Below are 25,738 nucleotides of genomic sequence, written 5' to 3'. Positions count from 1 at the left end.
TCACTTTCATCGCTTCTAACCTTAAAACGGGCTGCATGGCAAAACTGCCAGACTTTCGCCCGGAAGACCTCTGAATTTTGATAGCTGACAATATAACCTTTAATTTGACACCAATATTGTCTTTTAACTCTATGAGATGCACAATGCACTTTACCACACCAATCGTGCCAGGATGCGAACGGGAAGACCTGTGGTTTTCGTAACTACAAATAGCCCTCTTTCACTTCCCATTTGAAATTTTCTTTAGCTCGATGAGTTGAGCGTTTCTGCAGTGGCCGCCCGGACTATATGGTTCTTATATAAATCAAAATTAAAATTTTGAAAAAAAAAATAATTTTTGGGTAAAATACACTTTAATTTTTTGTTTCAAAAATAAAATTTTCGAAAACTGGAAATTGACATTTTTTGAAATTTGGTTTAAGATGTTGTAGCGATTTTGATTTTTTTTTTTTGTAAAAATGCATGTTTGTAAAAGGAATCAAATTGCTTATGTACCCTTTTTGGACCTTAAAGTCATTTAAGACGTTAATTTTTACTCAGACATAGGTAATAACATTTATGTTTAAAAAATTTTTTTCATATACATAGGTGTTAGAGTGCTTCTTATATGGCCGAAAAAAATTTGTTTTCGATTTTTTAATGAGACACCCCTGCACTATGTTCTTCCATATAAGCATAGTATATGGTATTTTTTTTCCGATTTTAATATTAAAATTTAGGGGTCGCTACCATTCACTAAAGATTTAAGTAAAAAAAAAATGAAATGATCAATTTCAACAATTTTTTTTTCAATGATTAATAGTAGGGAAAACAATACAAAGTACTCTTAAGACCCGATTTTTTAATGTTCTAATTAACAGTAACTTAACTGTCTGACGAATAAAGATATAAGGCTCATAAGCAATCAGATAAAAATATTTAATTTTTCAATTATTCAAAATTAAACGTCATTTTTAACATTCAAAACAGCTAAAGATTTAATATAAAGTATTTAATTCTGATTAGAAATTTTAAAATTAGAAAAAAAAATGACTCAGAAACTTTGAATTGTGGCAGGGTGTCCCATTAATTTTTAAGAAGCACCCTAATATGTAAGTTTTAAAATTTTACTCCTAAAAATGCAAGTATGCACAGATTTCTAATGGAAATCGTTTAGAATTTGCTGCCTGGTCTCGTTTAATTAGGTTTAATATGCTTTTTCCATACCTTTATAACGACTTTCTTGTTTCATGTTTAACATGAAATAATATCGGTAACAATTTCAAAAAAAAATAATTATTTCACTTTAATTAAATGTCAAATATTACTCTTCTTCTGAATTGTATTTCTTTAACCATGACAAACTCTATAAATAATGAAATCGCATTTGACTTGATACTGTAAGATGAAGTCTTGCTATTTGCTCCAGGCTAAATATGTCCCCATTAGCATAGTGCTCTTATGTGGTCAAATAGAAGAATTGCGCACATAAAAATACAATTATCCTTCAAAAGAAACTCAGATAATTGAATGAAACACTCAAGATATAAAGTTTGCAAGCATGCAACTATACGTCGTCGGTGATTTCGTATACTATACGAGTATATATACCTACGTAAATAAAAGAAAAAAATCTCTTTACACACGTAGACTTTTATGCATGTGAACCATAAAATGTTTACGTGATACACTCGGCCGTAAATACCACTTTAAAGTTAAACACGAAAAGTGCATTACGAGGCTATACTGTATATTTTTCTACTTCCTTCCGATGGTCGATGAATTGTCCTTTCAGAATAAATAAAACACTCTTGCAAGGAATATTATTTTATTACTTACACGTGCAGTTGCAATGTATACGCATAATAACGACGCACGTATCAAGTATCTAGAGAGCTACTTGAAAAAAGACAATGAAGTCACAGAAAAAAAAGATAATGCATCAGATGTAATTATAATATAGTTGGTATCTATAAAATGGAAACGGTTAAAGATTGCAGGTATATTTTCATAGAGTGAATTAAATGATAATCATGAATTACAAATCAATTAAAAATAGAGATAAGGACTACTTACCTATGAGAAATGGATAGGTCTTGGATATTGTTCCACTTTGTATTTATTTTTAATTTTGCTTGTGGAATTAAGAATCAACTCTATTCGATTTAAGTTTAATTTCAAGAAGTTGAATTTTGGCAATTTTTTATATTACAAATACAAATCGGAATCAAGCTTAAGGAATTAAAAACAAAATTATGATGGATTTCGTCGAGTTGGTATGCCATATTATAGTAAATATTTATCAACACATCCTCTCCTTCCTTTTCTCGGCGCAGTTATGATTTCGATGTCGAGGGATAATAACTATCTCACGTATTTGTTCGATAGGGTTGACCTCAGAAATCGGCGGCAAGCCTCCCGGTTTTGTATTGTTCAATTTCTGAGGTCAACTGAATGCTGGTATTTTTGCATTTGCTTGTAGGTACCAGGATTTTTTAGGTCTACTTTTCTTTTTACTTTTTAAAACTTAATATTTATCAACACATAAACCAACCAAAATTTAATATCACATTTGCGAAAGTTTGGTTTTTCAAAAAAAAAAACAAAAAAATTTTAATCAAATTTAGTTTTTTCAAAATGCTGAAATGCACCTTTATCTAAATTTTTAGATTTTGCCGTTCTGTTCGAATTTTTTTTTTGTGTTTGAAGTTAAATTAAGAAAACATTGCTTCTACCGATTAAACGATTGAAAATCGGCTTTCAACTCCTATATATTTTTTTTCCTTGAACAAAATTCTTGAAAAAAGTTACCTATAGATCTTAATTTTACAAAAAAAAAAAAACAATACGGCACCAGAGTTATGTAATTTTGAATTTACATTTGTAGGTTAGGGTGTATTTAATTATCGACCCTAATTATTGCACCCCAATTTTTATAAGCTTTTAGTTATTCAATTATTATGACAAAAAAAAAAAAAAATACGTGTATACGCCGTAGTTACCAAATAGTATAATGATGATTTAAGATGTTTTTTTATGAATACTTACTGTGTTATGATATTTTTTTATATTCCTGAAAACAGGTAAAGGTACCTACTTATCAAAGAACTCTAAGTTTACTGAAAGAATAACAAACAAATATGCTTTTTATGACACTTAAAGACATTTCGTTTTTTAGGTGAAGTGAAATCTAGAATTGTTATACTGCTGCAGTTTTTACTTGCTCTATACGTCAAGTACCTTTTGGTTTTTAGTAGAAAAAAAATTTGAGGTTTTAATCAAAACCAATAATACGATGATTGAGATGTCCGAAAAAGTGAGTCTCGCAATTCCGTCCGTGCGTACGTCTGTGCGTTTATGCGTCCATCTGTACACATTTCCACAGCCTAAATGGGTGGATGATTTTTTTTATATGTCGCTTAGAAATTGTACCTTACCTACATACAATTTTTTCAAGTTATACGAAATATCTCGAAAACGGCTCTAACGATTTTGACTAAACTGTTCAGGCTCAATATTCAAAGCATTGCAATAAAACTGCGCTTTAAATTTTCTTAAATAACAAAAAGAAAAAAAAAATGTTAAAAAAAATGGCTAAACGTCGGCTCTTCCCTAACATCAACAAAATTTCTTTACAATTTATATAGAGGCTGCTCTTAAAATCTACAAGTAAACTAAAACATAAAAGTGTGTATTTTATTTTCAATTTAAACAAAAATTAGCATTTAAATACTTTATCCGGATTCAGATTTTTTTATTCGCCTATAATTTAAGCATAAAAGTTGTATTTATGATAAAAAAAAAGTTTAAACTTGGTACAACTATGTATTATGTATATTATTTTAATGATTTCAATTGTTGGTTACAGTTATTATTATATATTTATTTAATTTCAAGATATTAATGTCTCTTTTCTGATGAACACAGAAACAACTTCGTCTATTTTGGTCTCATTTATTTCACCGACGACATCGTCTATTACCATGACAAATGAAATAGGAAATTTCAGCTACCTAGGTATATCCATTTATACCGATACTGTCATCGGAGAACTCTACCTCATATCTTCTGAAAGACAAATTAGCATTCCACATATCTTACCAAAACGTCGTTAAGGTGGATCTTCCATAAGAATAAAAGAAAAGCAATTGATTGGCAAACGGATGGTGCTGTCAGGAGTTTTCAACTTTAAATTACCTCCAAGATATATACACTTATTACACAGATCTAAGCAATATAAGCCGCCAATTTGATAAAGGAACACATTCTGCATTCCTACACAAGGTAACATTTATGCTGGGGAATTTTCTTCTATTCTGGGGTGCGTCGACAAGTTGACAACGAAGAGAACGGAGTTGTCGTTGCTTCTTACTTCGAATAAGATGTAAATTCGAACCTAATCGATGTCACGTACCGAAAGCATTTCATTCGTGAAAGGATGTGCAAAACCATTTTTCTTCTTCTTATCCACGCAAGCAGAAGAGATTCTATTGATTCACCCAATGTTCCTCATACACCACTGTTTCTACTGAAATGTGGCCAAAAGGCAGACGGCATGAGGAATCACACAGAGAAGATGAAAGTGGTGAGAATCGGGTGGTAGAACACAGAGTTGCAACTTCAGTTCCTTGCTGCAGAAGCATCAACAGTAGCCGCAATGAAACCAATTCACCGAAAGATGTGTGAGAATTCCAAAGAAGGCGTTGAAACGTACGACTTTTTACCTGACTACTGATGGATCACTGCAGCACCGTCTGGAAGGCTGGCTAGAAAGGAAGCAGCTGATGCAGGTGTTTTTAGATGCAATTTTATCTTCTCCTTTTTTTTCCGAATAGAAAGGTATGTGCGAACCGAGCTACGCCACTAATATTCATTGGCAGTGCTTTGGTGCGGCTAAAAACAGCACCTGCAAGAAATAGCTAGGAATGGATTTGCAGGATATTTGAAATTTCAGTAAGGCTTTCCTTCTTCTCTTTCTTGCTTCCTTCGTTTCTGGATTTCAATTAGATGGATTCCGGAGGTAAGAATTTGTGTGGGGTCGTTTATGCAATTAATCTCTTTGAGCAGCTACTATAATATTGCAGAGAAGTATTTTCAATTGCAGAGTGTGTTCTCAGGTATATTTCAATGTTGAATCTGGTGCATATTAAAATTTAATCAACAAATTTTAAACTTGTTCTTATTATTTAAAGGCTTGACTGCTCAATAATTTCTTCCAAAATCATCAATAAAAAACTACAAAGCTATTCAGTCGTCCTCGTCATTAATTAATTTTTGAACATTCCGCCACTCTCATCGTACACTTTCGACAAATATTGTTGACTATTCATTTTCCATATTTTAGCTTTTTTATTGCTTAACTCAATAGACGCTCAAGCTTTCAAACAAAATAATAAAATAATAAAATGAAATGATATTTAACGCTAGCGGAGAGCACATAAAACCTTTAAAACCTTCATTTGTTCTGAATATCCCTCTTAAAAAGTGAAATTTGGCTTTTTATCTAAAAGGCCTTTTAAATTTAATGCTCAAATAGTTAATGATGTCAAGCTTCAAAAAAATGTGTAAAAAAGACTGGATAAATGAATTTAGTTTTTAATTTTAAAATTCCCTTTTTTAATGACGACATAAAATGGAGATTCAATACATTGGTCTTTAGCTTTTAATAGCTACGAATTTTTTTCTTCCTTGTATACTTTTTTAATGAAGAAAAATCAGTTTTATCTCCTCTTATTATTAAGTTTTATTTAATATCTTAAAACATACATTTCACAAGCACGATACGTAAAAAAAATTTTTCTTTCTCTTACATCTAATACTCTACCGAGGGCCTTTTCTATATTGTCGGCAAATGGTGTTCCGTTCGATGGAGATTGTTTTTGATTGGCTGTAATTTCACGTAGTCCTGTGTGCTAGGCAGCATAGGTAGTGACGTATTTGAAGTCTACAGGTATTTCCAAAATGTACAAATAACAAAGAGAAAGACAAAAAGAAAAAACACAATGATGAAAAGAAATGATGCCCAAAATAGTAAATTTTACTTTTGAGTTCGTAAAAATCTTAACAAAATCTAAAACCTTTGATTTATCCCTGTGTCTTGAATCTTGTAAAGAACTGGATGCTGCTTCCATTTCGCGTTGCTTCGCAATATAATCATCGAAGTAGGAGTGTTTAATGAGTTTCTCACATGACCATCGCTTAGCAGGGTCCCTATCGAGGCATTTCTGTAAGAAATACAAAATTTTAAATTTAAAAAAAAGTATTGTTGTTGTTTAAATTAGAAATGAATAAAGCCCAAGGTTAGCCCAGAATAACCCAACTTTTCTTTTTGTTCACCTCAAAAACCACAAAAAATATTTTTTTTGTTCAGTTTTAAAATACATAGTTGATTTTCCACTGTGGTTCGTTTGCCTAACGTTAGCCCATTCTGATTCACCATTTATTTTCGTCATCCCAACTTTTTTTTTAAATTATAAAATTAAAAGGTATGCGTAGGTACTATTCTTTTTTTATTACCATGGTAAGTTGAGAAAGGCTAAAAAAATACTACTCGTGCACCATTTTATATTTGTTTTTACTTTTGAAAAAAGTTTGAATTATACTGTAGCTTTTCTAGGTGCTCATATGGAAACCAAAAAAATCTATGATTTTTACAGTTGAAAAAATATTTGTATGTTGTTTTAAAGATGAAATAAATGAACTTAAGCTTCTTATCAGGAATGTACATTCAATCAAGTAGGAATTCTAAGGTTAATAATAAGGATAACATTTGAGGTGCAGTTTCCACACCAGTGGATTTACTTTTTCCAAATTATAAATTTAAAAGTTCACTGTGGTGTATGCGTACTATTTTTCAAAAAAAAAAAAAAAAAAAAAAATAATAAAATTACTTGGCTTTTATAACCAACGAAAGTTGGTATGAAAAAAATAAATCTTGGCTTAGCCTAGGCTAACATTGTACACAGTAATAAATCAGCGATCTTTACACTGAAAAAAAAAAACAACAAACTTAATATTTCATAAATTCGGTATAATTTTAGAACTAAGGGTGGATTAAAGAAAAAAAAGCTGGGCTATACTGGGCTAACCTTGGGCAATCGAGCCAGGCAGGTTTAAAAACACGCCATACCAAATTCTAGATACACACAAGAGATCTCAAAGAGGCAAAATCATCTCCATAGGGGAGAGTGGGGCACATTTGAACATTTTTTGCTTTTGCAACTGCTAGAACGAAATGTGTTCGTTTTCTTGATATGTAGAGCTTACTTGCATTGAACTTCGATTTCAAATAGCATTTGGTAAGTTAGACGAAATATTTATATTACATTTTGATGTTTAGCCAATATAGGCACTCATGTTCAAAAGTGCCCATGTATGGGGCAGTTTTGACCATAGAAGGGACACTTTTGAACAGCAGTATTAATTTCGTTATAATGAATAAATAACACTTTACATTTTATTAGTTTTTTAATAAGAACATACACAAAATCAAAATTGATTATTTTAACATATTCAAGGAACCAAAAAATAATAAAACTCAGAAAATAACCTTAAAATTTAAACTATAGCTATCACATTTATTAGATTTATTTTCAATAACGTTGTACATATTTCCATTTTTTTCTTTAATTTTGCCCACAAATGCTAGTTTCATTATTCTTTTTATAGATCATTACGATTTATTAAATGAAACACATTCAAGTTTCTTTAAATTGTTTGATACAAACTGCTCAGGGCGGTTTTGAATATGTTCAAAAGTGCCCCAACACACTTGTTCAAAACTACCCCAACTGTGTCAACGACATAAAATGTTGAATAAATATTTAATATTAATATATTTATTAAAAAATTTACCGTGATCTAGTTTAAAACTTACAAACCATTAACAAAAATTGTATTGAGTTTTAAAATCTCGCACCAAATTTTTTTTTAAACTCTTACAACTAAAAAACTGAAATAATGCAAAACCAATGTAAAAAAAGGGCCATTTGGTCGGTCAAATTGTCAGTTTCTTTATATTGAAGTGTATGAACAAAATATGTAGATATGTATGTATGCCACCGAAATATCTCTTATTGACAGCCAAATTTACTTTAGAACCCGCGCAAACTACAGACTTTCTTTCGACCGACATTTTCGTCGGTCACTTGATCAGTATGAAAATGTCCACGTGCACACTGCACTGAATATTGTATGCTCTACACTAGACTGATTAAAAAAAATTAAAATTTTGTTTTGTTCAAAGTTATATCGAAAATATTGTTAGAAATGATGAAAACAAATTCTGTAAAAGTAACAGCCCTTAATATTATTATTAAGTACTGCCGCATCGCAAATTTCAATTTCCCATATGATTAACATGGGAAAGATTTTGTCTTGAAGTTTAGAATCTTATAACTTTTTAATGGTTCTTCAAAAAAAATAGGCTAAATCATTTTCTTGTATAAAATGAAACGGTCTACAAAAATGCTTTTATAAAATTAAAAAAAAACCCGACGCGAAAAATTAATAAAAACAATTTTTAATTAACAACAAAATAATTCGAATTTATTTATTTATTCTTATACAACATTATTAGGAGTTTGGCAGTTAAACAAAAGGATCTGTGAAACCAAAAAAAAAAAATTTTGACAAAATTACAAAAAAATTGACAAATTTTTTTTAAGAATTTTATAATTGCGTCAAATAATAATACTAAGGGCTGTAACTTTTACAGAATTTTTTTTCATCATTTCCAACAATATTTTCAATAAAACTTTGAACAAAAAAAAATGTTTTTCAATCAGTCTATTCTACAAATTCTAATAAAAAAAAGAATTTAAAGTGAATACCATCTAATTTCAAGGTGCCTTTTTTTCTCTCATCTTACGAACCCGACTATTGCCGACTGTGCAATAGTCGTTAAGCCCAACCCGGCTTAACTATCGGACGATAGAAAGTCTCTGGGATGTAGGGTTTTGATACCAAGATAAATCAATGATGCGTTGTTTAGTTTTTGGCCGTAATCAACTTGTGAATAGCGTTCACATCACCTTTAACTAGCAACACAGATCAAGATTCCAAACACATACGTACCCTTAAAAAATCTATGGTCAGTGGATTGTGCAGAGCTTTACTTGGCATTTTATCCTCCAGAGGCTCTAAAGTAGGTGGAACGGGCAGTGTAATACCCTGCATCGTAAATAGAGAAATACTTAAGTACATGCACAAAAGCCACAAATGAAAACACAGCAAACCTACTTTAAAATATTCATTCTGTCCGAATATCTGTATGTGCCGTGGTAGTAAATCACCCAATGTTTTCCTAATTAGGTACAACTGATCGACATCGCTGCGTCCTGGCCATAATGCCTCGCCACGCACCAGCTCGGCAAAGAGACATCCAATCGCCCAGACATCGACTGGTGTTCCGTATTGTGTATCACCGACTAACAACTCTGGAGCTCGATACCATCGTGTTGCTACATAGTCCGTATAGTTCTCGCCGGGACCTATATGTATCCGAAAAACAACACAAACAATGGTAAAATTAAACCGTCAACGCGGGAATCCGGCCATATCCATACTCAGCATTCTGGCAAATCCAAAGTCACACAATTTAACTTGACCCTGTGCAGTGAGGAGGATGTTTTCCGGCTTGATGTCACGATGCAGGCATCCTTGTTTGTGACAATATGCTACACCGTGTAGGGTTTGGTATACGATTTGTTTGGTGAGATTCTCCGGACATCCCTGGGGATGACGTTCCAACTCGTGCAATACAGTGAGTTCACAAAATTCAAAAACCAGATGCAGACGGCGCTTTCGCCGGAACACTTCCAAAAGTGACACTAGATTGGGATGCTTTAAATTCTGCAAAGAAGAAGAAACAGAAAATGACAACGGGTGTGTGCGTGCACTTGTGTTTGCCTTTGACAAATGGTGGTGTTGAGCATTAGGAGGATTATGTGAATTGAAGATGGTTTTTTGGTTGTTTAACATACTTTGAGCAGGCGAATCTCACGAAGGGCGATTTTGCGAATAGCTGGGTCATCTTCTGATTCGACAAAACGTTTGACAGCTACCAACGCACCAGTATCTCGGTCACGGCACTTGTAGACCACGCCATAGGAGCCTTCACCCAAACGGCTGAGTTTTTCATAACGATCCATTTTACTACTCCCTTGAGGCCTGGAATGAGAAGTTCTGTTTTTAATTGTATGGGTTGTTTTGATAAATTTAACGTTTAATGTGTGAAAAAGATGAATAAATTTTTGATTAACATTTAAGGAATATGAATGTTTTTCTTTTTTCTTTTTGATATTATTATTGACTTAATAGGTATGTAGTTTGAAGTTCTGGTTGCCTTATATTCATATGATTAACAACTTTCTTTTAAATTTGCTACTTTATACTTTCGTATAATTTTGTTTGGAATGCTCTCCCATTTTTACTTGCGATATTAGTTCATAATAAGTAAAAAAAAAAAACACTCCAGTCCAGAAAACAATCAGAAATGATATAACAATGTATGTCTGTCTTGGTAGTTTTGTGTTTTTGGCGTTTCCATAGAGGGGAAATTTATATTTTTTAAAGACAAAAACTAACCGTTATCTGATGTGAGATGAGCACTAAGAAAAAAATATTTTTTGAAAGATTTATTGATAGAAGGTACTTATCATAGATCCGTTTTCTTATTTCTCACTCAGCCGATTTAACGAATATTTTTTAACGGAAGCAAAATAAAAAATAACACATTTTTTATTAAAAAAAGGTTTCAAATTATGTTTTTTTTTAATAATAAGAGCGCACTAAAGAGATTAATTTGCCCTTAATATGATGAACACAGTATCTACGAGGATTAGGAGGGGTTTGAAAAATAATTTTTGGAAAATACATATAATTTTTTGAAAACGATTTTTTTAATGTCACGATTCCATAGAATTTTATAACACATAACAAATAGTCCAGTTAATTAAGGTTTTATCTGCGGAAAAATTCCTATTGGGCTGAATTTTGGTAACACCTTCGTTACGGCGTTGTAATGAAGATGTGAAAATCGTGCCGGAGTTAGACGTTATAGAGGTCAAAAGGTCACGATAATAGGTAGATAATTTTATAACAATATGGACCCCTATTGACCTCCGTGCAACAGGTCGCGAGATATTTGTGAAAAACTGATTTTCGTGACCTTTTGACCTCTATAACGTCTAACGCCGGCACGATATCAATGTCGATTTTTCACATCTTCATTACAACGCCGCCGTAACGAAGGTGTATACCAAAATTCAGCCCAATAGGAATTTTCCCGCAGATTGGGGTTAAAAATGCCTATACTTACGGTGACCATATTTCTGGAAGCGAAACCCTGGACAGATACAAAATTCGTTGGATCGTTTTGAAAATGTTTTTCAAAAAAATTTAAATTTTTTTAAATGAGCTTTCATAGTTTTTCCTTCTCTTGATATCAAGATTTCCTAAACGATTTTATGGGAGCGTTTTTGTTGCAATCATTTAAGTCTTTAATGAAATCAGAAATCAAGTACCTAAATGGTTTTATAATAATGTCTGCTAATAACTTCTAAAATATATTTTTTTAATCAAAATCGGGAGAGCTGTTTTTTAACATTTTAATTTTATTTTAAATGATTTTGAAATTGTATGATCTTAAACACGACTTTTAACATTTCCTTAAAAGTTTTGAAAATTATCTGCGTTCTTTGCTTTTCCATGTGTTGTTCTTTATTCGAAAACATTTTACCTTGTGTAGCAACCTGACAAACAGAACCTGGAACTCAAAATTGACGAACATTAAAAAAAAAACTCAGCCTAGTCTAGAGGCGAAACGAAAATTTTCATACAAAACCAGCACACAATTTTGCTTTTCGTTGTACAATACGCAGCTTAGGTAACGAAATTCTTACCTGTGCTAGAATATATGGAGATTTTTCAATCGTTTGTAACGCCCATTTATTTGTCCAAGCAATTTTTCTAGCAGCAAAAGTTTTTTGACTTTGGAGACTTAAAAAAATTTTCGTTTTGCTTCAGCAGCGTACTAGGCGTAATGTTTTATCCGAAAAATTAGAAACATTTTAATTTCCAGCCACTGTTTTGTTGTTTTCCGTACAAAGTATTTAAAATATTGAATACAAAAATCAGAGAATGTCCAAATACGGGAGAATCACGGGACAGATTACAAAATACCGGACACTTATACGTCCCGGGTTTCTTAAATAAAAACCGGGGACAAGCTGTAGAAATACGGGACAGTCCCGGGTAAACCGGGACGGATGGTCACCATACCTATACTGGACTAAAAAGCTTTTTTGTTGAAACGGCTCTAAAGATTTAATTTAATTTTTTTGTTTCTAAAATTTCATGGTCATGCAACAAATAGCAAATACACTTGAAAACATGTTTTTGAAATACATAAAGAAACTAATTTGGTTTTTAATTTTTTTGCAAGATTTAACTCTTATGGTGTTAACATAAAAAGCATTAACATTGCTGAGCAACTGTTACCATACGAGCGAGTACGTGTGATTCGAGCTTTTATTTCATGTTACAATGATGAAGATACATAAATTGCTTTGCAGTTTTCTCACAAAAGCATTTGAAACTTGTGTGGCAACATAACTCCCAAGTTTTCACTCATGTAAAAGGGGCATAAAAGCCCAATAGTCACAACTTGTGAGAGTCACATAAATTGTCAAAAATGTAATCTCCTATTGAGCAGGTCACAAGCAGGAAAACAATCTCAACAAAGGATAGTTATGTTCTTTTTGTGACTCTCACAAGTTGTGACTGTGGAGGAGAATTGGGCTCTAAATCTCAGTTACCTGGCAAAACAATTTTAAGCAATTTTAATTTCTGCGATAATAGGAAAGGATTATAATGATAAATCCTAAAAATAAAACCTGAGTCACAAAAATTCTCAAAATTGTGATCTCTTATATAGAGCAGACAGGTCACTCCACAAAAAACTAAAATCTTTTTTATGACTCACAAATGAGGGATAATCTTGGTGTAAGTTTGTAAAATTTCTTAAGGGAGAAGTCAACTTAATTAATTTCAAAACAAATTTCTTGATTGTTTTTTGTAAATAAACTTTTCTCCGAAAATGTTACGTACATATTTAAATTATTTAATATTTAATTTAACATTTTACTAAAGCAATCGATAATAAACAATTGTGTTTGAGTTAAGCATAACTGAATTTGATTGGAAGTATTTCAGTATCAGAAGAGTTTGAAAAATTTACAATTTATAACCTTGCACAGTCACCCTAAGCTGAAACAAATGGACTTGTATTAACTTTCTGAAATTATGTATTTCAAAAAGTTTATTTAATCTAATTTTAGCGGTAGTAAATATTACATGAAGAGAAAAACTCAATCATCAGCTACCTCAGTGCTTTAGGTCAAATTAATTTATTATAGATGAAATGATTTTTTTATTTTTCTCTATAAAATTGGTTATCGATTCCATTTTTTTTTTTTTTTTACACTTCAGAAATTTCCGATGTAGTGAGCTTAGAGCAAGCTGCAATCTACAATCAGAGGCTCATCATAAGTGCATGTGTTAGTGGTTAGTAAATAACACATGCACAAAAATATATACTACGATACAAAACTAACAATTAACATACATATATTACATTATAAAATTAATACAGACATTGAAAAACAATTACGATAGTGGTGCACTGGTCCGAAAACTTGTTTTCAATCCCACCTTACTTATATTAAAGTCGATATAAGATGTGTTTAAGTTAAAAAGTTTACACATACGATTAAGAGGTTCATGTATGCCATAGTTTGTTCTATGAAAGTCAACGTGTAAAAGTTCAATTCTTCGAAGGTGGTGAGACCCTCCGCGATAATTAATCCCGATACAGGCTAACAAGGTTGGAGCATCAATGTATCCATTAAGAAGTTGATGGAGAAATATTAGGTCATTATTAACTCGTCTTTGATTATAGAGTTTGAATCTGAAGAAGTTGGATCCTTTGTTCATATGGAGGCAGGTTATAAGGATCAGACCAAGGAAGTCCCTTTAGATCAAATCTTATGAAATTATGTTGAATTGATTCAATACGGCTTTTGTGAATTTCATAAAATGGAGTCCAAACTTGCGAAGCATATTCAAGATGGGGTCGAACGTAACAATTATACAGGGTGTCCCAAAAGTAATGGATCAAACGAAGTATGCTGATACGGGATCTTAAGGGCTCTCAGAATTTGGTAACTTGTTCATCCCAAATCCTTACGGTTTTCGATTTAATGCAGTTCTTGTGAGATTTCGAAAAATCCCTACTTTGCAACAGTATTTTGCTTCCTGCGCCCATTATTGATTTTTGTTTTTTAAAATTCTTTTACTAAAACATTGCCAAATAATTAGGAACAATTAATTAATCAAAACATTTTTTATTTCATACGCCATTTCGCTGCAAATTAGCTAACAGTTTCAAGTTTTATAAAAAGAAAATTTCTAACTTTTATTTGAGAGCAACACCGCAAAAGAAATTTGTACGGTGTGATAATGGTTTATTATTTTAAAAAGTTGCCCTGTTATTGTAGTTTTCAAAAAAGTATAAAAGTTTCCAAAGTTGCAGTTAGATCGCAAAATATTACAATTTTAATTCAACAAAACAGGGTTTTTCAGAACAAAAAACAACCAAAAATAAACACATTTTCTCGAACTGTTATTTGTTTATTTTTCTTTGAACAAAAGCCTCTATTTTTGTTTGTATTTTTGTTCTGAAAAACCCTGTTTTGTTGAATTAAAATTGTAATATTTTGCGATCTAACTGCAACTTTGGAAACTTTTATACTTTTTTGAAAACTACAATAACAGGGCAACTTTTTAAAATAATAAACCATTATCACACCGTACAAATTTCTTTTGCGGTGTTGCTCTCAAATAAAAGTTAGAAATTTTCTTTTTATAAAACTTGAAACTGTTAGCTAATTTGCAGCGAAATGGCGTATGAAATAAAAAATGTTTTGATTAATTAATTGTTCCTAATTATTTGGCAATGTTTTAGTAAAAGAATTTTAAAAAACAAAAATCAATAATGGGCGCAGGAAGCAAAATACTGTTGCAAAGTAGGGTTTTTTCGAAATCTCACAAGAACTGCATTAAATCGAAAACCGTAAGGATTTGGGATGAACAAGTTACCAAATTCTGAGAGCCCTTAAGATCCCGTATCAGCATACTTCGTTTGATCCATTACTTTTGGGACACCCTGTATAAGGAAAGTGTAACATAGGGGTCATTAAATTCCATCTTGAAATATTGTTTCTAATTTAACCCGTTGGAGGATATTTCGATTAATAGTGTTGGACCTACAATCACTAATGTTTTTAATCATTATATTAAAGCTCTTTTTTTTTATACGAGTACATTTCGACTCTTAGAAGGGAAGGAGTACTATAAGGAAAGGCTTAGAAGTGACAAGCTTTTATTTAACGAGACAAGACGATAATACAAAATTTATAAGTAGATTCACGCTTAAAGGCCAACAAAAAAAACCCTTAGCAACCTAAAACACACAACAATACAAATTAACACGCAAAACCCCACTGCATAAATAAAAACCATCCAATTTAACGCATTCTATAATGTTTGTAAAACTTTGTATATAAAAAAGTCACAATTTATATTTAGCAACTAGCTAACGCTGTAATGTAAGTACATATTTGCTTTTTTATTTTCTTTTAATCAAATCACTTTGTGTGATAATTACTGTATCTTTTGTTGTGGACAATCATTTAATCGATAAAATAAACATATTTTAATGATCAAAAACAATCACTTTCAAAGTTGAAAAAATGTATGACCGGGAAAAATATCACAAAAAAAAACTTTTCAATAACAAATTTTAAATATTTATAATTTTTTTGATTAATTTTACTTTTTCAATCTCATTTTAAAAGCATTGTTTGTCATTGAAAGTACTTCACTATATTCAATTACACTAAAAAAATAACAGAAACTTTGTTTTTCAATGGCGGACGGAAAATCCCATTTTGTCAACCACTCCCGTTATGTTTTTGTCTGTGGACTAAAATGGTTTCTTGTTTTTTCTTCTTTTTTTTCGCTTGGTAAATTTTATATTCAAAAAACAAAAAAAAAAAAAAAACAAATACACAAACAAAGTTATGTAGCTCCCCTATTTATTCCAATTATGAATCTATTAACGTCATAAATGAAATTCTTTTTTTCTAATTAGATCAAGGAAAAATTGAAACTTTAATAATATTCAAACGATGAACAGCAAAATAAAACTATCACCACCCTCCACCACACCGTACCGTCTCAATGAGAATATTTTGGAAAGTTCAAACATTATACGTCGTAGTTTTTCCAGTGTGTTAGCCACTGTCCACTGTTGAAATTAAACTGAAGTTCGTATTTGCGGCAGAAAATATTGAAACCAGAATTTCTAGGAAAACTATCGTGATTGTATCAAAAGTCGATTAAGGGAAACCTACTGCAGGTCACCGGCCCTTCAAGGAATTCCAAAAATTTTATTCAAAGACAAAAGATACAAGAACAACAACCGCACCTCACGGCTTTTGACCTTTTTCAAGCTAAGGAAAGCAAAGCCTTCTCACAAACTTTCAACTCTATAAATGGAGTAAGGAAGTAGTTTGTTGAAAGATATGCTAATTAAATTATACGAGTAGGGTGGTGGCTTTTCTCGAGAACGAGAGTTCCATTATATGAGAAGGTATACATAGGTTGGATTTACTATTTATATTACGTGAATTTTTTACTTTGCAACTCAAGGAAAAATAAATCCTTAATTATATGTGAAATGAAGTTACCTACGTAGATATAGGTACATGCAAATATGTATTGTGTTATGTATCGTCCTTGAAAAAGTCTTATGTGCGTGATAGTGCGTGACACGTCAGTCATTGAGGGTTTTTGAGAAAATACCTTTGATTAAATGTCGTCCATTAATAGGGTTCTTCAATACGGGACATGAAACACGACAACGACCGACGTTGCAATTTCCTTTTTAAAATTGAAATCCTTTTTACTTATATATATGGTCTTCTGACGAAAAATAAACCTCTGCCTTGAAGCGTATGCAGCGAGTCCTTACTATTTCGAATGTATAAATACACTGAAGAAGAAGTTTTTTTTTTATTATTTTTGTTTTTGTTTTCGTTTTCGTTTTTTTTTTTAATTTAATGGATTGGAATTGGATACGCGCGGCACTTTGTTGTCCTTCGCAGAAGTATACTTTGCACTGCTGTGTTTAATATTCATTTGGTTCATTATCGCCGTTTATATTTATATATAATAATATGTGTGTTTATATCCGTGTATGTGTGCGATATGTCGATAGCAGAGGCTATAAATGAAATGTTGGAGACGTAAACACACAGTTGTATATTAGAGTGGGCCGAAAAACACTTTTTTTCGAATTTCAAATCGTAATAGCGCGGAAAAGTTGCGAATGGTGATGACTAATAAGGGTTTAAAAAATAATCAAAATCAGTTCATATCTTCCGGTCGCGCATCGGCTCTGAAGTATGAAAAAATTTTTAAAAAATGGTATTTTTACAAAAAAAAATTTACCACCCTAACATATTATTTTTTGAACATTATAGCTTTAAAAAACTCTCATGTGAGCTAAATATTAAGCAGAAAAAAAAATTGGCTCAAATTGATTAAGGACTTCGGTGGCACATGTGTTTCAAAATTTGTCAAAAATGGCAAAAATCATATTTTTGCGATATTTTTTTTCCTTTTTATAAACTATTTTTAAAATTATTATTTTTACCAAATAAGAATTAAAAATGAAGTTGACACAATCAGTGAAAGCCGTGAAGTCGCTGAATATATAAAAATCTTTCGGTCAAGTACGCTTTGGCTATTTATTATTCTCTTTGCCGCACAGTGGTGCCTTTGGTGCTTTTTTGGCTTCAAAAATCATTTTCACGGCCATTTCTTGATGAAAAGTCATGAAATTTAGAACACTGAAATATATAAGTATAAGATATACGAAAAAGCTACCAACTTTTTTTTTACTCAAAATGGTGGTCCCAAAATGGCGATCAGAATAAGCATTTATAGAATCTTCTTTTGCGAAACTGTTTATAAGCTAAAAATTTAGCTAATTGATGAAAAACAGATGTTCGACTTTTGAATTAGGTACAACTGTTCATATTTAATGAAAAAAAATTCAAACATTGTTGAAACAAAGTTCAAAAAGAGTCAAAATAGTAAATCGCACTTTCGACCTTTTTTTTGTGCTATTTTTTGATTTTTTGTTTATAAAGCTCAATTTTTGATATCTTCCTTCTTTATTTTCATAAAAAATTGACTATTTTGGCTTTATATAATTCCCAACTATGTTTAAAAGTAGATATTAAGAAAGAAAAAAAATGAAAAGATAAAAAAACTGTGCTAACTTCAAAAGGAAACAAAAAACAGCACAAAAAAAAGGTCGAAAGTGCGGTTTACTATTTTGACTCTTTTTGAACTTTGTTTCAACAATGTTTGAATTTTTTTTCATTAAATATGAACAGTTGTACCTAATTCAAAAGTCGAACATCTGTTTTTCATCAATTAGCTAAATTTTTAGCTTATAAACAGTTTCGCAAAAGAAGATTCTATAAATGCTTATTCTGATCGCCATTTTGGGACCACCATTTTGAGTAAAAAAAAAGTTGGTAGCTTTTTCGTATATCTTATACTTATATATTTCAGTGTTCTAAATTTCATGACTTTTCATCAAGAAATGGCCGTGAAAATGATTTTTGAAGCCAAAAAAGCACCAAAGGCACCACTGTGCGGCAAAGAGATTAATAAATAGCCAAAGCGTAATTGACCGAAAGATTTTTATATATTCAGCGACTTCACGGCTTTCACTGATTGTGTCAACTTCATTTTTAATTCTTATTTGGTAAAAATAATAATTTTAAAAATAGTTTATAAAAAGGAAAAAAAATATCGCAAAAATATGATTTTTGCCATTTTTGACAAAATTTGAAACACATGTGCCACCGAAGTCCTTAATCAATTTGAGCCAATTTTTTTTTCTGCTTAATATTTAGCTCACATGAGAGTTTTTTAAAGCTATAATGTTCAAAAAATAATATGTTAGGGTGGTAAATTTTTTTTTGTAAAAATACCATTTTTTAAAAATTTTTTCATACTTCAGAGCCGATGCGCGACCGGAAGATATGAACTGATTTTGATTATTTTTTAAACCCTTATTAGTCATCACCATTCGCAACTTTTCCGCGCTATTACGATTTGAAATTCGAAAAAAAGTGTTTTTCGGCCCACTCTATTGTATATGTTTTAATGTGCCCTCGAATCAGAATGTAAAACAGGTTGGAGTCAGGAGCGGTGTGTAGACAAACAACACAAGTTTATTTTCTTAACCAGGCCCATGTTTTAAAAAGTTGAAAATATAGGCTCATTTTTATAAGGCACAGTACTTGCGATTTTGAGGCGAGTTGATCTGGAACCCCATTTACTGTAGAATTCATACAGTTTTTGGATGTGAGTTTCAACTTTGCGGGCAGTTATCGTTGGTGAAATGGATTCACAGTATGTGAGCGAATCGTCCGCGTAAAGAAAGTTCTTGCACTCACTTGCCAGCGGTTGGTATTACCTAGAGTTTAGGATTCCATTCTTGGCGAGTTCATCTGCTTTACAGTTTCCCAGAATATCTCTGTGTCCCAGCACCCTAAAGAGGTGAATGTTAAACTATTCTGACGTCTCCATGACGCATGATCGACAGACGCGAGCAGTTACGAAGTTTGGAAACAGAACAGCTAACGATTTGAGTGTGGCTTACTATCAAAAAAGATGAGGATATCCGAAGTAGATATCACGATTTCTTTGAGCAAAGTCAATACCTCTTTATTCGCCATAATTTCCGCTCGAAACACGCTGCAGTGATTAGGGAGTCGGAAGGAGAGATTAAGATTTATACTTTCTGAGTAAACCCCGCCACCAACTCCAATGAATTGATTCATCAAACTCGGCAATTTAATTAATTATTATTTAATTTATAAAAAAAAATCATTGAATACTATTTTTGTTCAGGCTGTGAATTTTAATACAAAATTAACTCATGCATAAAACTGCCTCAATTGACTATAATGTGTCTATTCCTTCTAGTTTTTGAGGAAAATTGAAAAATAAAAAAAAAAAATTGAAAAAAGAAAAATCTGATAAAATAGTTTTTCAATTTTCAAAAAGCCTAGAAGGCTTAGAAACATATAGTTTTCATTGTTCGATTAGGAATTAATTCTTGTATTATATAAAATTCACAGCCTTAACAAAAATAGTATTCAATGAGTTTTTAAAAATTTGTTCTCGCCTATTTTTAACTTTGAAATCGATTATTTCAAAAATTGGTTGAAATATACATATTGAGTTAAAAATTTGAATTCGAACGTTTAGAATTTCTGTATATGATATCAAATCGTTAATTTTTTTTCTAAGCCAATTTTGAACTGATTTTCATAAAAAAAAATTCGGAAATAAATATTATGTTAAAATATATTTTTAAAATAGCATACTTTAAATTGATGTCGAAGTTGTGTTAATGACGAAAAAAATGGAATTTTTGAACTTTGTCAGTTTATAAATTCTAGGTGGTTTCATCAAACCACATGTTTTATACAGGGTGTATGAAAATAAACTGGGCTTTAATAAAAAGGACAAAAAATTAATGCTCATTAACGTGTTTTTTTGATTTAAATGATATGAAAGTGTAAAAAACAACTTAAAAAACGAAGAAAATTGTGTTTGATGCAAAATTGTGGAAAAACGGTTGTCCGCAGAAAAAAAAGTTTTGAGACAAACTTAAACTGTAATAAATTTAAAAAAAAAATCTTTCAAATCAAACTTAGTTTGGCAAAGATAAGGCCAGTTAAAGGACAAGAGAGCAAAAATCATAAAAACCGTGGTAACTCGAAAACGGGACGAAAATGCGAAAATATTCCCTTAAGTTTTTCGACTTAAAATGACCTCAGGAATCCATGGTTTTCATTTGGGGCGGTGACTGTGGGACACCCTGTATATTGTTGAAAATGTCTAAATGTCTTTTATCTAAAACTGTAAAGAAATCAAAAGAGGATACAAATTTGACGAAGCTAAATTTTTTTCAATGGGTGAAGGTCCGAAAAACCGTTTTTTGCCTCTAACTCCAGATTTTGGGGGTGTTACGAAGTTTTTAAATAACGTTTCGTAATCAGGGCAACTTGTTAAAAATCGTATATTTTGAGTGCTACATAGTCTAATGGTACAGATGGGCCTCCCAGGAATGGATCGGCTAGGTTACAATGCATTAAGCGAAAAGACTCAAAATTTGTTGATCCCTTCTATTTCAAGTCCTTATATGATATGTATCTAAGTAAATTAGGGGAAAATATAGAAACGGAGTTCAGATTGTTTCATGATTGTTTCAGCTGTTTGCTACGCTTCTTTTAGTTTTGTTTCTTCACTACTTATTCTAACATGAGTCCCTGGCATCCGTGGGGCTCCGGAGCACTGTCCCGGTTGTCCAAAGGGTACGTATACGCCCCTGGACTGGATGTTTGCAGTATGTCACTGAGAAATATGTAACAGATGCGTCGTAATGACTCCTCTCCGAAATCATCGTTGAACTCGATATTTCGATATTTATGATAAAGTCAGAAATCATGAAAACGATTCTATAACAGGTACAGTTGATAACGGCTCAAAAAATATGAATTTATATGTCATCGTAGTTTAAAAAAAGTTTGTTTAAGTATTTAAAAAACAACTTTTTCAATTAAAGTCACATTGAGTGTACCCATTTATGTAGCATTCTCTATCATCATCATAATAAGCTATGTCATGTCTGATTGCTATCTCAAGCTGGATTTATTATAAGAATCCTAAACTTGTCCTATAGTACACTGAAAATGAGAAATTATGTATGTACGAGTATTAATACCCTATATTATTCATATTTTTATCTCTTACACCTCTTGGCCCTATTTTGATAAGAAGTTACCTACTTGAGCAGGGGCGATATTCCGGGTAAATGGCGGATGTTTGATCATTCATATGTATAAAAGGTATGATAGTATTATACGTATGATACCGTATGAAAGTATAAAAGTAATGGGGGCACCACTATTTTTTTGAAGAGGCTATAAACTGTAATTTTCTTTCCTTTAAAAGCAAATGATGAAATATCGAAATATTGAAAAAAAAAAAACAAAAAACTTCTTAGGAATAAAAATTTGAAAAAATTAGGGCTTTTTTTCTGATTTGAAACCAATCTAGGGGGCGTCCCCAATTTTTTCTTTCCTAAGGATGACCCTAACGAGTATTTATTTACTTACTTTTTCATATAAATATGCATTAAGAAATATTTTGAAACGAAAGTGGGGCTTTTAACTGAAAACAAGTTTCTTAAGGTTCGCTCCTTGAATGTTGAAATAAGTGAAATATTGTGAAACATGAAGTTATTTTAAAATAAATAGTTGTCGCAAAAAAATGCCATCAAATAAAGTCCAGTGTAATTAAAAACCAACAATTTTGCACAATAAAATGATTTTGGACTTTATTTCACTCTATCACTTATCAGTTCTATCCTTTTAGTACCTATTATATTAAAGCAAGCAAGGGGGCAGCATTCTCAGCTCAACATACATACTTCAATCGTAATACGCGATACAAAAATGCAATGAAATAAGTTTTACTGTAAGTATATATCTGTTAGTTAAATATACTATCAGTAATAAAGTTAACTATAACACTATATATGAAGGGTGCAGCCGAAAAACGGCACAAGTTCACTTTTTGTCAAAAATAAACTAATGATGAGGTCTTGTAGTATTGACGGAGCACTATCTGATGACATCCTTATTTTTATAAAAATTCAAGCCTTGCTGAAAAAATAAATAAATTATGTGCTTTTAGTAGAAAGTTGTATGGAGAGCAAAATTTTAAAATGCGTTTTTCTCGAAATGAGTTGGATTGGACTTGTGCTGTTTTTCCCCTGGACCCTTCATATCGTTGGACGTTATTTCATGATAACGCAAAAAATAGATTGAAAGACAAAACCACTCAGCTGTCGGCCATTATTTATATGAAATTCTTAACACGGAATTCTTTTAATTTTAATTTGTCTTTTTTTTCACATAGCGCCTAAAAAATGTTATAGCCATTGGAGTCCAGCTCTGCATCACACTTAAAAACAACCATTTAAACAAATTGTTTAATGAACATAAAAAGGATTTTGTTCGATCGATGTAATAATTCAACAATATTAACAATATAAGTCACAGGATATTACACCACGCTTACTGGACATTGAATATCACTTGCTGTGCTTCAAAAAAGAATTCACTTGTTAAAACAAACAATAAAAATATAATTGTGAAAAAACATTTCGATACCACCAAAGACCAAAAATCGATTTTGAACAATGAACGAATGGCACGATGTTGATGGCAGCGGCTGGGAAGCCTTTTTTTTTATTTTTTGAGGCCTAACCAAAAACCGCAAAAATAAAAGCGACATTCAATTGAACCGCTCAATGAAAGGCTACAATTGTGAGTTTATGTAAGTACATTATACTTATATGTTATATTCTTTTGTATGTATAACTCCCACTGTGAGACACCAGGACAACCATAACCAATGTATTTTTCATTTTTAATTTCACACAAATTGTGGTTAACTTTTATAGTACTCACACAATCAAATACACATCATGCAAAGCAGCAGGTGCAAAAGTACGTTTTTAGGCAAACTTACCTTCTGGGCAGGAGTGGAAGGTGATTACCAAACAGCCACAAACGTTTCTCTCCAAACCATTTGTCCATACGAGAGATTCAAGCTTGTAATTAAGTTTCTTTTATCTTGTGTCCAATCTTCTAATCCAGTCTTAATTTTTTTTTTATTTTGAATCGATTAAGAAAATACTTTTTTATTGATGACATACAATCGTAATGGGATTCCTTTTTTGGTAGCCAAATTTTGGAGGACACCGAGCAGCTGATAGAAATCAATTAAATCCGCAAAATGAACAAAAAAAAAAAAAAAAAACAATTCAAGCCACTTTGCCTGAAAGCTTTTTAAATTTATTTCAATTCTTTTATTGTTTTAATTTCAAATCGCTAATAACACACGTTTTAGTCTGTGAAAGTATATATCTTGATATGTGCTTGTATGGTGAACGCAAAAGGTTATCATCAAATAGTGAATGGCAGTAGAACGGATTTTGTGGTTACCTTGGTGAACTTGGTAACCAAAACAAACAACTTTGCCAGTTCATTTGGATCATGTGCTCAATTTGAATCACTACGACGATGGAGTACTGCTAAGGGTAGAATGTGGTGTTATTGGGGTTGAAGGATGACGATGGGTTGAATAATAATTGAGTTCAAGAAGTTAGAGTGTTGCCATTCATGACTTGGGGACTTATTTGTTTGAAGGATGAATAAAATAGAAAGCAGTGTGTTTTTCAGATAGAAAATACAAAATGAAGGTCATGAGAGATAAAAACTTGATTGAAAAGACATAAGTTTATGGTAATGTAGGTAAGTCTTAAATTTTTTATATATGTGATTTCAACAAGGCTAAATAACTGGGATGTGCTAAGCGAACTACTTTTATAAGCTTTTTAAACAAGACGCAAGGGTGAGATGTGACTTTTTTTTCAACTATATTTGAAAAAACTTTTTATTTATTATTAGGTATATTTATTTATTTATTAAGCTCTTTATAAAAAAATGATACAAGTTCGATGTTTCTTATTTTCGTAATGAATTTCATGCATGTTTATTTAAGCTTAGTATAAGCTATAACTTAAAAACTAATTAATATTTTTTTGGTACTTGTTTTATGTTGTTTTTGTTGTATTAAGATCGGGCCTAAGGATGTTATGACATGAGTACAAGTTTCAGATTCAGAGTTTGAATTTTAGACATTTCTAGATTCTTGACAAAATTTTCACTTGATAGTACCAATTTACGTTGGAGATGTGTGTAAAAATACAACTTTTAAGCAATATGATATACAACTTGTTTTGAAATTTTTCGAGATAAAAATCAGACATGACATATTGATGATAGAGATTGACTTGAAACTTCGTTATTAAGAGTTTTTGGTGATTCCTTAGAGGAGAAATTGAAAATTTTTGAGGCACATAAAATAAAATCACAGGGTCACCATTTTTTCGTTTTTTTTTCGAAAACCCATAACTCACAAAATATATGGCTAAGTTTTTTTTTTTATTATAATTCTGATAACTGTCCCACCTATTCTTTCTACCGTTTTCGTTTCGACGTTGACTTATGGGACACCCTGTATACATATTAAAACCAAGTACGTAGCTGAAGCGAAACGAAACTTTCATATAAAAATAGCAAAACGAAATTGGGAACGAAAAATTTCGTTATGGTTTTCATTTTTTCAGTTCGGAGTTGTAGAGAAAAATTCCAGATAATGTGGAGAGTTATCAATCATTTGTCATTTACTTTTTACTGTCCTAGACATTTTTCTTGATTGAAAAAGACTGTTTTCATTGCTCTTTTATAAGCTTCACTTGTTACTGATAAACTAACAAACAGTAATGTAATAAAATTTTGAAACTCAGTTTTGAGCCACTTTCAATTAAGTCAATGCCCCAGGGGAGGGGCATTGAGGATCGAAACACCCCAAATCAATTTAAGTCTACTTCCAATAATCGTATCGAACTGAAACTTTGTACACATAATGCAAAAATAAACACAAAAAATACATAAATAAAAAAGCAAAC

The 25,738-nt window shown here is 31.4% G+C and overlaps 1 protein-coding gene across 11 annotated transcripts; it reads right to left on the bottom strand.

Moving 5' to 3' along the window:
- Window positions 1–5,703: 5,703 nt before the first annotated feature.
- LOC129915385 (cyclin-dependent kinase-like 1) lies at window positions 5,704–23,963 on the bottom strand. 11 transcript variants are annotated; one of them, XM_055994886.1, is made up of 7 exons: window positions 23,734–23,963; window positions 9,963–10,164; window positions 9,546–9,831; window positions 9,220–9,470; window positions 9,055–9,150; window positions 6,021–6,203; window positions 5,704–5,923 (listed from the first exon to the last, which is right to left on the bottom strand). In XM_055994886.1, exons 1-7 carry the CDS (start codon window positions 23,799–23,801, stop codon window positions 5,816–5,818), a joined length of 1,194 nt encoding a protein of 397 aa, XP_055850861.1. In that variant the 5' UTR covers window positions 23,802–23,963; the 3' UTR covers window positions 5,704–5,815. The 11 variants fall into 11 exon arrangements, with proteins under 11 accessions (XP_055850861.1, XP_055850862.1, XP_055850865.1 ...); XM_055994887.1 differs by having other exon boundaries at window positions 9,963–10,149; XM_055994890.1 differs by having other exon boundaries at window positions 6,057–6,203; window positions 23,734–23,962.
- Between the last annotated feature and the right edge of the window lie 1,775 nt (window positions 23,964–25,738).

The sequence above is a fragment of the Episyrphus balteatus genome, chromosome 3, assembly GCF_945859705.1.
Source record: "Episyrphus balteatus chromosome 3, idEpiBalt1.1, whole genome shotgun sequence".
NCBI classification, from domain to species: Eukaryota; Metazoa; Arthropoda; class Insecta; order Diptera; family Syrphidae; genus Episyrphus; species Episyrphus balteatus.
This window is presented reverse-complemented; position numbering and strand designations above follow the sequence as displayed.

Coding starts and splice junctions, on each gene's coding strand:
- LOC129915385 (XM_055994886.1), bottom strand. CDS start 23,801: ATGGACAAATGGTTTGGAGAGAAACGTTTGTGGCTGTTTGGTAATCAC. Junction 9,151..9,219: donor GACAGAATGAATATTTTAAA/GTAGGTTTGCTG, acceptor TTTACGATGCAG/GGTATTACACTGCCCGTTCC. Junction 6,204..9,054: donor TGACCATAGATTTTTTAAGG/GTACGTATGTGT, acceptor TATTTCTTACAG/AAATGCCTCGATAGGGACCC.